At 41.8% G+C, this 12,637-nt stretch overlaps 1 protein-coding gene across 1 annotated transcript in view; it reads right to left on the bottom strand.

Moving 5' to 3' along the window:
• Nucleotides 1–701: 701 nt before the first annotated feature.
• Nucleotides 702–12,637, bottom strand: part of LOC124162335 (ras association domain-containing protein 10-like) — a 419,294-nt gene continuing 407,358 nt past the window's right edge. Inside the window, exons 2-3 of the mRNA XM_046538839.1 lie at nt 4,541–4,866; nt 702–3,354 (exon numbers count right to left, since the gene is read on the bottom strand). Of these exons, the coding sequence (XP_046394795.1) occupies nt 1,984–3,354; nt 4,541–4,866 (1,697 nt within the window). The 3' untranslated portion in view covers nt 702–1,983. The remainder of the gene's footprint in view (nt 3,355–4,540; nt 4,867–12,637) is intronic.

Here is a 12,637-nt window from a genome sequence, read left to right on the forward strand (position 1 = left end):
AGAAGATTAAAATATTCATGTCGATTTGCATGTCACATAATAATTTCAAGAATGGGAACAGGCCAACCACGTTTATTTTCGAATACTACTTATATTCAATGACTCTCACGAAAGGTTACTTCTAAGAAATTTCAGGTAAGCATGAAAGGTCATTGGTGTACGTTTCCATTACACAGTCATTGCGGTGAGAGAGTTATGTTTTGTCAGCCTATGGGCTAGGAGTGACCTTTAGGCTATGAAAGCTGTCGAGACTGAATGAAGTATAATGGAAACGGAGCTGTCAAGTTTTAGGTAGATAATCTTGACATCTGAGCACCACGGCGTATTGCCTTTAAGCCAACTGTAGTATTACGCTGGAAAATTTTTATGGTGGAATAAGAAAATTGTGGAACTTCTGAGGCTCACAGATGATTCAAAATCATGCTTAATTAACTAGCTTACTTACCTGCTAAGACTTTCTTTTACTATGGATTCAATTTAGTGAGGTAGTTTTTCATTCTTTTTTTTTAAAGAGAGACACCATCTACCTCAGTGTCTCCGCAAAAGTTACAGGAAAATAAATATACTGTGTGATACTTCATTAGTTATTATATATTACGTTATTTTCTTTGAGAGAAAAATTCTCCATTTAAATTCAAGAAGATTGTGGTATCTTTCTATTTCCTAAATTGGGTCGGGATTATAAATAAGAAGACAAAATGTTAATTAAGTAATTTTGATGATTTTATTCCATGTATAATTTCCGCCATTGAGTGCAAACCTGTAGTACATAGCGTGAGCATCACATCGAGGACCCGAACAAAAACAGTGGGGTTTTCTTTGAAGCAATGCAAACGCTAATAATGAAACTTTGTATTGATTATATTCTTTTTGTTAACCTTCTGTGGAGAGTGATTCTCGTACTTTAGCAAATGCATGACTAGCAAAACAGTATTCCTGTTTTGAATTTTCATGAAATGACAACATATCAACTGCTTAGATCAAAACAAAAATGGTTTTTGTACCGGGGAATATTTCGCTCTATTTACAACGATAAGAATATTCGTGCATTTTAAGCCGCTGCGGCGAGGTAGAGTAATTTACTAATATCTAAGATTGCATATGAAATCGGACAGCCTCGTCTAGCGATGGCTAGCCCGAACCACGTGAAATGCCGTTAAGACATGTAGGAGGCTATTTGGTGAACTACTGAAAGTACAGATGTAGAAGGGTTTCCTATGATGACTTGGTGCCACCTTCATTCTAAACTACTATTTACAAGTGCTCAAACATTGACATGATCCCATGACAACATTTTGTACTGGAATGATTTCTTCGTCATAGGCAGTGGCGCATTGCATTCAAACTTTTCTCTATATAATACAATAAGTGCAATCTGCAACATTACATAATTTATATATGGTATAGGGTGGTAACATAATAGGCATTGGTTAAAATCCATTTCCATTTTAAAACGAATGGGGGCGTTTCTTTGAGTCACTGATCACAACAATTTTGGAGAAACATTACATCTATCTCATATATATCTTTAACTGCTTCCTTTCCGAAGACAAATGACTACGTTTCCATCTTCCATTTCACCGAAAGGAAGAGATGCTCAGCATAAGTTCAATGTTTTCAATATATTTAAAGTTGGGTAGCGTCTGCTAGGTAGCAATTATACCATAAATATTTGAATTAAAGCATAGCCTTGAACCTTCACTATGGAAAGGTAGAAGCAGCACTTCGCCGACACAGCAACACAAACCCCAAGTAGAACTGCTCTTGTCCATGTTTGGTGATTTCCTGGTTCAAGCCATTTTAATCGGAGCTAAGCTGTCTTTACCACTCATTTTAAACACGAATTGGAGGACCAATCACTTGAATGAATGGGTCAACACGCACCACGGAACAGAACAAGCGTGCCAGCCACTGTTGCGTATGTCTGGGGCAAGGTGTATTTGTTTCACTTGCGCTGCGATTGAGATGGGGAGAGGACAATCACTACACCAGCGTGTCCAGGACGTAGCCGCCTTCTTCGCTGCTACTATGTAGCGAACTGAGTCCAGTGTCCGAATTGGAGTCCGTGTCGTGAGGGTCCTTGTCTGCCGTAACCTTTCGCACCTGGATGCCCACCTTATCACCACAGCACTCCACCACGGGGTTGGGCAAGAAGGTCACCCGCCTGGTCATCCCATAGGTTGCTACGTCACCTATCCGAACAGAGTTGCCGTACCTCAGCGCCTCTTCCTCTTCAGCCTTCCTCCTGCTCAGCAGTTCCGACTCCCTTTCCGCGGCCTCCAGTTCCTGCTGCAGGCCGTCCAACACCTCGTGCCGCACCCTCAGCCACTCGTCTGCGTTCGCCAGCGCCTGTTCATTCCTCCTCAGCTCCAGTTCCACATCCTGGGACTGCAGAGTGACCCTCTCCACCTCCGCCCTGGTCCATTCCAACTCCCGGTCCTCCTCCTCCCTCATTCTGACCGCGGCCACGGCCTCGTGCTGGCGGAGCTTCGCATGGAGCTTGACCAGACACTCCTCTGTCTTCTCCAGCTTCTTGTTGACCTTCAGGATCTTTTCCCAGGCCTCGATCTGCGGCTGGAGGTCTTCCAGGGCGGCAGCCTGCTCTGGTTCGGCTCCACCACCTCCGTCCCTCGGCCTCTTCTCCTCATCAGGGGGTCTCTCTTTAGGGGTACCCCTGGGGGGCGAAGGGTCTCCGCCGTCCCCGCTGCCTCCTTCTGTGACCACACCGCTGTCTTCTCCTCCACCGCTCCCTTCCTTGTCCTCCTCTGCCGGGTCGTCTTCGTCCTCTTCCGCGCCGTCCTCCCCGAGACCAATCTCCGCGTCCACGCCTTTCAGGTACGTGTCCAGCAGGTAGTTGGAGCCGTGGTTCTTGACCCTTAAGCGGTGCACCTCGTGCTCAAAGTGATCGATCTGGTCCTCCCTCTCCCTCAGCTTCTTCAGCTGCGCCTGAATCGTCTCGCCCTGGGCCAGAATCAGCTTCATCAGCTTCTCCATGGTCTCCGTGAACTTGCGCTGCTCGCCGTTGGAGCGCTGCGGTCTCTCCCCGTCCTCTCCCTCGGCCCACTCCTCCCCGAGGCCTCCCTCCGCCCCCAGAACTCCTTCCCACCGGCCATCCTCCGCCTCCTCGCCCCGACACGCCCTCGAGTACAGCCTCCGCGGGTGGATGGTTTTTGCCGACGACTCTCGGCCCACCAAGTGGTGGTGATGGTGTCTCCGCCTTCGGGAGCCCTCCTTGGTGAGGGCGGAGGACATTGGGGCGGAGGTACCACCACTGGAGGGCCCGATGTCGCCGGGCACCCTCCGCCGAAGGGCCAGCTTCACATCCCGCTGGGCATCTCCCCAAGCACTCCAAACCTTATGGAAAGAAATGGAGATGAACTGTTTAGATATACAGGCTGAAATTAACACTTTTTATGAAAGTATTAACTGACAATATTGATACCGCCGCGGCGTGGCGTGTTGTTGGTGCTGCATATTATCAAGGTAACCACCTTGATGCTATGCCAATGCTAATCAATGTTAGATCAATAGAATTATAAAAATTATGCTATTTCAATAGAATTTACCAAGATACCAACCAGAATATAAATTTTTTAAATGTTAGTGATTTTATTGCATTTACTACGATCAACAACCTCAGGAATGGCATTATCAGTGAGAAATTTATCTTTCCATTCAATTTAATTCAGAATTTTCTATCTCGGATTTGAAACAATGACTCACGAATGAATGGTAGTCTGTATAGCAGTATTCGTGTTACTCCCCTCACTCATATTGTTTAAGCCACATGAGGAGTTGATTTGCCCTCTTCATCGCCTGGAGATTTTTACTTTTGTTGTTTGATTAGAATTTGTTGTATGTGTTGTAATTTATCTCATTGGGAAACTCAGAGCATTAATAAACTTTCATTAATTCATAATGCTATGCATTGAAAACCGGATTGCGTCTCTGAAACCCGGATTGCGACTTATTTCCTTTTCAGTTCGTTCATAATTTTCTCCGCAGAATAATCAAGTGGAATACTAATAAGTCACAATAGAACGAGACTTAGAGTAAAGTTTATGAGGGCAGTTATCTGGGTTCTCCAGCCACGTTTGTCTATAGCTTGGCTGTAAAACCTGTCTGTAAGTTGGCTGAAGGTCCCTGATACATGGGCGGATTTAGGAGGGGGGTACGGGGACACGTGCCCTCCCCCCTGAACGCTGAAAAAATAGACAAAATTTTTTATGCAGATATCATTACGTTCGTTTCGTTTGGTGTATTACGGATCCTCAATCAGTTCATTTTATATTAATAACTTTCATGTTAAAATTAAGAGAATATTTCGTACGGCAATTTTTTTATCTTGTTTTCAATCTCAAGTATAAGAAGATCGTTAGTCTGACAGACGCTTTTGCCCCCCCTCCAGAAAAAATTCTGGATCCGCCCCTGCCCGGATAGCTGCATTCATAATGAATATCGTCGCGGAAACATTAGCAGGAATTTTACAGTGAAGTTTACTGGGTTTAAGAGGTACAGGAGGCAAGCTCTCCTCGATTACCTTGAGTATCCTAGACCGTCCGTCCAGCGGCCTCTCTACTTTCCGCCAGCGCTCCACGATGGCGTATCTGTGGTGCAGCTCCTCAGGGTTTTGGTGCTGCGGCGCCCATCCCCCCCTCCCGGGCGAGTGGTGTCGCTGCTGGTGCGTCTGAGGCTCGCTCTTCAAGAGCACCCGGATGACGTCGTCGCACGTGGTCCTCCGGTCGATCCCCGTCACCCACCGCTGCAGGCCGTTCACCCAGACGGGCACCTCGGCCGTCGCCGCCCCTGTCAGGGCCACCGTCGCGGTGGGCACCCCCTGCATTCGGGTAGACGCCACCACGGCTGCTGCGGAGAGGACAGGAAACAAAAATATTAGTCCATATAACAGATATGACTATAAAATAGGGGTGGCAAAATATCCGTCCGACTTTTTGTTAAATAGGAACTTAAATATATGGTATAGTATTTGGAGGAGGTGACCGACAGCTGAGGTCATTTGCTCCATGAGGGAAGGAAGAGTAAAGAGAAACCCTGCGTTAGCATTAGCCTGCTCTTAACGAAAGGCGCCGAGGGGACCACGGCTCCCTGGCGAGTGGTGTCGCTGCTGGTGTGTCTGAGGCTCTCTCTTCAAGAGCACCCGGATGACGTCGTCGCACGTGGTCCTGCTGAGCTTGAAATGTTCTCTACACAACACATAGTAGGGATCGGGGTTCTCTGATAATTCTCTGTCACCGCCGGGGGATTTGAACCCGAGCCCGCCGGGTGGGAAGCCAACACTATAGCCACCACACTAACCCGATCCTCCGAGTCATTAAAGAGTAATAATTTGCCTTTAGTGGGGAAGTCCCATCTTCCATATAAACCTCGACATTCATTGAATATTTGCGTAGGAATATATTTTCAAGTTACTCTTGAAATGCAGTAAAACTCTAATAATATAGTCGTATAAGTATACTTGAAAAATAACAAAAAAATGAAAATTTAACAAAGTTACTTTACCAAGTGTAAAAAGATGTGAAAAACATGTGGCAAAAACCTAAGGAGATTATCCTCCTAATTGGAAAAAAAACCTGATACAGGATAACGCCCATACAAGATAGGGAGCGTGAGAAACCTGCGAAAATGTACTAAGAAAGAGCTAATGTTAGCATAGATGAATAAAAGTACGAGAAAATTTCACACAGTGCCTGGTATTGCTTACTCTGCAGAACGAAGCCAGTTTCAACAAATTAAGAGTATTTTCATGGCTGAATGAACGATTTTTGTTATTCATTTGGTGCTCTGGGTTTTCATCAAAGAAATTGATTTTTGGACATTTCTTTCTTCCAAAACATGCGGCACTTAAAAATTTAATTCGGAATTATAATCGTGTCATTTTTAATCTTATTCTCCGAATGAGGACTGTCTCTTATCACAATCTCTATCACTTTTCGCCGTTGATATCACTTATGCTCTACAAGAGAGGTAATTGACCACTGGGCACGGGAACAACTTACAAATGGAAAAATCCGAGGCTGCGTCATGGTGCCTGATTAAATGACTGGGGTTTCTGTTTTTATGTTGTTTATTTCGATTGGAAATTTTATTTCCATTAAATTTAGCCCTCACTAAAAATAATTAATAGCGTAATTTCAAAAGAATCTATTAATGAGTAGGTACTTAATTTGAAAACATCTTCCATTTTCCATAATTAGGTAAACTGAGGTTGTAGTTTCAATGTATCTACCAGTTTTGGTAACTACACAGCCACTTTGACCGCTACTCTATGAATATTTTCTCAGAGATGATACTTGTATCCCCGCGCAGACAACGATAGCAATAATAGCCATTCATAGTCACTGTCGCTAACTATAATCCTATGAATTGGTGGTAGAACCGAAGGAATTTTCTCAGCAACATTTATTGGGAAAGCATAATTTTTTATGAACTTTGTGAACTAGCTTTTATTTATCTGTTTCTTTAGTTTCTTACAGCTCATGCATTTTAGCATCATGCATTCATTAATAGATTTTATAAAACGACAATAAAGAAATGGCCGGGTGCCTTTAACCAACTTCCAAACAGGGAATTGAGAGTACCTTTCGAGAGCGAATAACTTCACCACAGTTTTTTTGCCATCCATTTTTAATTTCATCTAATTTCTTGCCAAAGTCACACACAACCTTTCGTATTTTGCATAGCACCCTGACGAAAGTTGAAAATAAAAGGATTTGATCATATTTACATCTGAAAGAGTGTATATATCTTTCTGGACGTGGTTTGCATAATTTGACCCTTTAAGACCTTACATCAATCGCTAAATAATAAGGGGACGCACATTGGAATTTCCGGATCTCGTGGCATCACGTACAATTCTTCTATAGCGAATATGACAAGGCCGATCGTTGCGCAAGAGTATGCGGTGGCTCATAGGAAATTTTTTAATGCCATTGTCCCGCGGCATTCTCACCTTTTTTCAACCAATAATTCAATGGAGGGATCGGATAGATGCCAATCGCACGGCTTCGTAAAACAGGAAGAGAGAGACGTTGCGTCGGCGGTTTCATAAAAGAGAGCCTTGCGTTTGACTGCAGGCGGTGAGTTTGAAAAAAAAATTAACGACTCCGCTTTCCTAGAAAGCGTTTGAAAGTGGTGAATTTTTTTCCTGTTCCTCCCGTAAACGCGGAATGGATTTGCCTTTTTTCTCCTCAAGTCTTCTTGTTTTTTTTTTCTACCACTCTAGGGGCGTGAAAGCCTTAGCACTTCGTGAATTGAAACCTGTACTTATGCACGGAATTTAACGTCGAGTGCCTGGCGAGTAAGTGATGGAGAAATCTGCGAACAGTAATTGCGCCGTTCGTTTTATTCACCAAACACTCAGCCTTCACTCGGACTTTGTAAAGTTACTTCTCTGCAATATTACTCGCTGGATGCAAGTGTTATGACTGAGCGGATGATTTAAGCATCTACAAAGGATAGAGAAACTCCCTCGCAGCTATTGGAAAACGAAATGGAAGGAAATTGCGACAAGCATTTCACATCCACCGATCGCAGAGAGTAAATTATGCCTTAAAATTAAGCTACGAGTAGTTTTCTCTCGTTATGGCACTTAAAAAAGAAATTGCACCGACAAGCAGGAATTCTTATGATGCGTTTCTCGTGCCGGCTTTCTACACCATCTAGCAAACCTCATTATGTCTTCGCAAAATTTAACTCCGTCTTTTACCTCTAACCACTTTCGTTGCATATATTCGTGTGGCTTGACAAGGAGTCAATTCCTCATATTGGTATTCGGATTATGCCCGGGCATAAAAAAAACTTCTTCTTTCAATTTATTCCTACCCACATTTCTATTATCAGTTTTTGGACGTTTTTTTCAGTTATTGCATAATTGTATTAAAGGACAAAATTCGTAAAAGATTTGCATATTCATAAACATTTTCATTTTGGATACATGCAAAATTTTTATAATTTATAGCTTAGATGACATTTCCTTTTGCTTTTGGTTTAATAGCAGTGAATTATTAACCATGGTTCTTAAATTATTTGACTGCAAAATTTCCCGTTCCATTTGCTGAATTTGCCTGTATTTTCTTAGTTTTAATTGCGAAATTCATTCGTTATAAACAGATTTACTCAATGAATGCTACATTAATTCCTACATTCAATTAGGATTTACACCAATGAAATAGAAATTATAATCTGGTTCTGTTTACCTTCCACTTTTTTGAGTTAAATCACAGTAAATTGTGCTTAAATAAAGGAATAAAATTGGTTATGGTAAGCTTAATGTTGATATGGATCTGTTTGGGAATATTTAAATAATTTAAAGCCTCATTCCTAACTATAATTAATTTTCCACTTTATTCTACACCCACAATTAGTCTTTTAATATGACCTAAGAACAGCCCTAAAACTATAGATCTTGGTTCTTCCTGTAACTCCCATGTTCCGGTAGAACGACTGTCATCCATAGATACAAAGGTTTTAACTCGAGCATACGTAAGGGAAACCATCCTTGGTATACGTATTGTAAACAAGAAGAATCAGTGTTTCAAACCAAAGGTTAGTTTGAACATATTATGGCAGGGCTCCTTTATAACTTATATGCCTTAAGGGGTGCGAACCGCTGGATTGATGGGTCAGTTGCTTGCTCTGTACCGCCTAATTCAACAAGACCTTTTGTAAGGAGAAGTCTTCAACCGGGACTGATTTCATTGGATCACCATGCCAACGTAGCAAAGGTGAATTAACAGACCAATTTATTCAGTGATGTAAAAATTCTGTCGTAAACAACACTAACAAAATTCACTAATTCTTGATTTACTTTGTGGTATTCCATTATAAGTTTTCCTGGATATCAGACAATTACTTATACCACTTACTTTAAAAAATCATAATTAGCGCCTGAAGATGATGATAATTCATTGAAACCCGGGTCGCACTCTGATAAAAAATAAGTGGTATAAGTAATTGTCTGATATCCAGGAAAACTTGTAAACAACACTGGTGCGTGTAAGAAATTCAGAAATTACACTATTCAAAAAATGTTGGAATGGAGCTAGAGCGATGGTCAGCTGCGCATGAAAAGAAGTAAAGTTCGACAAGGGGTTAAATCCCGAAGTTTATTTCATTCGATTCTAGATGAATATGAACATTTTCTACGCATTATTGGCCCTCAATTTCATCTCCGTAATACATTCGTCACTTCACTTGTTTTCCATCTCTATGTGTTACATTGGTTAAGAATATGTGTACAATAATTGATATATAATGATGGATATAAAAATCGGAACATCCTGAACAGTCGGATTCATTTCTTTTGTTAAGATCAACAGAATTTCCACGAAAACGATTAGTGAAAGGGTCAGAGGTGAACATGGTCGCGCCCAATCTAGGGGATGTGAAAGGAAGGCCTTTTCCCACCCTTTCCCTAGCTGGAGAATTCTAGGAATTCCTACCTGCCCCACGACGCGGCCCGAGGTGATCCCAGCCACCAAAACACCCCTCACTCCCTCCTCCCGTCCCTCTCTTACCCTCACTCCCTCTCCCTACGCCCATGACCCACTCCTCCCACGGCTGATTCAATGCGATACCGTCCCAATATTCGAGGGTGGACACCACGTGCTCTCTACTCAACAGAAGACCTCTTAGAGCATGTGATACCTATTCGCGGTGCATCCACTTCTTTGACGAAGCCCTAATTGTGTTTGTACCGGTGAAGCTTCTTTAAAACTGGATCAAAAATGTGTAACATGATAACGTATGAGCACGAAATGCTGCCTAATCCTACTCCATTGGAAGAAAAGTTGAAAATTGAATATTTTATTCGAATTAACATACATTTAAAGCATTTCTTCCTCCCGGCTTAAATATTAACCGATAATCCCCTAATTGCGTCAGCACACGCTTCCCCCCCCCCCAACTATGGACCCTACCTCCCCACTATTTCCCCTTCCCTCAGCTATCTTTCATCCTTTACCTACATTCTCCTACCTAACTCTGAGGAAGGTGATAATGCGCCATCGAAAATTTAGTATTGTGAGTGTTTTTTATATCTTTTTTTGTGTCCTATGATTCTGCCCAACCTGGGGTATTTTTATGCTATCGTGAAAAATCGTTGACGTATTTTGCGAAAAAAGTTATATATTTTTTGGACCAAATTTGTTTACATAATGTTATTTTCCAATAATGATTTTCTTAAGTTCTTATGGTCCAACGCATGGCCAGTGATTAAAAGAAATGGTACGAACTAAATTAGAATTGGTGCTACGTAATTGCGTTGGTAACTAGGGGCACGTAATTGCGCTGCCTAGAACTGCATTAATTTCTTATTACGGTGTAAAAGTGAACAAACGAAATAAAACAGGGGCTATTTTGCTATCTCACGTCCACGCACACGTCGTCGGATATGAAATAAAAATTGTTTTCAACTAAATATCATGGAAGTTGAGATATAATATTTGACTGAATAGTTCACACACAGCAGAACCTATTAAATCGTTTCGCCTAAGATAGCAGCATATAGTAAGGTAAGAGTGGCCAACGCCAAAGCCCTCAATCATCAATCTAATTGGTATACCGTCCTCCAGATGGGGATTTTGGCCGTCCGCTTGCCCTCTGACCTTCCCACCGCCATCACACGTGAGCCGTGACTGAGGGTGTGGGTGTGGAGACGCCCACTTTTTTCACCCCCTCTTTGTCTAGTTCACTCCCTCTAACCATCTTCACTGCCCGCCTCATTATCCCTACGACCCCTCCGGCGATCATGCATTCATGTCAGGAGGAATTCCCCAAAATTTCGGAAAGGCTTGGAGAATACCTTCCCTTCCCATCCGCGAGGACCTTCGTCATTCCGAAGGGGAAGTATTTTTTGGTGTCTCTTGTTTGGAAACCCTTTCGATATCTTCTATGATATTTTTTATAATTATGCCAGTGACTAAAATATTTACTCTCCAAATGTTTCTAACAAGAGTCATGGCAAAAGTGCTGAAGAGAAAATATTTTTTGTGTCTAGTGTGTCGAATCACTTTCGATATCTTCTGTGATATTTATTATTTAAGCCGAATATTAACCAAAAGAGACTAAAATAGTTACTTTCCAAATATTTCTAAGTCGTAGCAGAAGTGCTTAAGGAGAAGTATGTTTTGTGTCTCTTGTTGAGAGAGACCCTTTCGATATAGTCGTTGATATTTTTGGTAATTATGCCGGATATTAACCTACAGAGATTAAGACATTAGTCTCTGCAGTCCAAAAGTCGTGTAAAACATCCAAGTCTTCCTAACTGGAATCATCGAAAAATTGAACATTTATAAAATCCTGGCCGAACCAAGAGGCGTTGAAGAAATGGAAATCCAAATAAAACTTAAAGATGGATCGTGGCCCAAAACTCAGTCCCACATGGGGTGCTGCCTTTGATTATAATAAAACGACAACAAATTATATCTCTCTTTTTCCAACTTTTTCCCCTCCATGTACCATAATAGATACACTCCACTGAAAAATTAACTGATTCCCTCAGACAAAGTAACCATTAACGCCAAAAAATGTCGAGCAACATCCATATCATAGCGCGGGGTACACTCGAAAACATCTAAATACAATGAATTTTCTTTCCACACATCAGTGAAAAGTAATCTGCTTCTACACTATAGGATACCTTCATATTCCACCGACTTTACACATAGTAGCTTATAACCATTACGTTAGAAGTACCATTCACAGCAACTTAACCTGGCGTAACTTGGCTTAATATCAATAAAGTATAAAAGAGAAATGTTCCGCCAATCACAGCTCAGAATGTGTTTCAACCATGAAGTCGATTTAAGTGATTTTTTCCAAGCTCATATGACTGTGGATAGACATTACTCTTTTCTATGCTTCTTGCTATCGTTCCTACCCGTAATATCAATTAGTGTATATCACAACTTATGACTATTCCAATACGAGATACGTTCCTGTAATCTGTAGTAAACGAAAAGACGGTAATATCAAGTTTTTAACTCCATAGCTATGTGGAGTTAGGCTATTGTGAAGGAGGCCTTATGATTTCAACCCATTCTATTCTTCAGGTTGGCATAAGGCCTCTCTCTCCTCATTTCCATTCACGACGCCTATTCTATTTAAAATATTCTCGATATAGTTGACCTGAGCAGGGATGCAGCTAAGATTTAAGGCTAAGGGGGTGTTAGGTGCAACTAATACTTTGGGGTTTTAGGTGCAACTAATACGTTGGGGTGTGAGGGTATTGCATACCCGCCAGGTTAAGTGAAAGTTGCGGGGCCCCTACTCCAAAAGGGGGGGGGGGATATCCCCCAAAACCCCCTCGCTACGCCACTAGACCTGAGAGCCCATGAAGATTCCATTCCTACTCTATGTAAGAAAGAAATATCTGAGAATCGGCGTCTCGCTCCGTAGGAGCGCGTGATGTCATCAACTCTTTAGCGAAAGATTTAAGCCTTAACTTTAAGGACTTCGATTTTTCGCCATGATCATCTCAAGAAGCAGAAATTAAGTCGTAACAGGAATATCACGCATCAATTTATTTATAGAACTCCATTGAAATAGACCTAAAATGAATTAACTAAAAACACCTTGAATTTTCAAACCTCTTTGAATTGTTTTCTTTTGAATTATT

This window comes from Ischnura elegans, chromosome 7 (assembly GCF_921293095.1).
Source record: "Ischnura elegans chromosome 7, ioIscEleg1.1, whole genome shotgun sequence".
Lineage (NCBI taxonomy): Eukaryota > Metazoa > Arthropoda > Insecta > Odonata > Coenagrionidae > Ischnura > Ischnura elegans.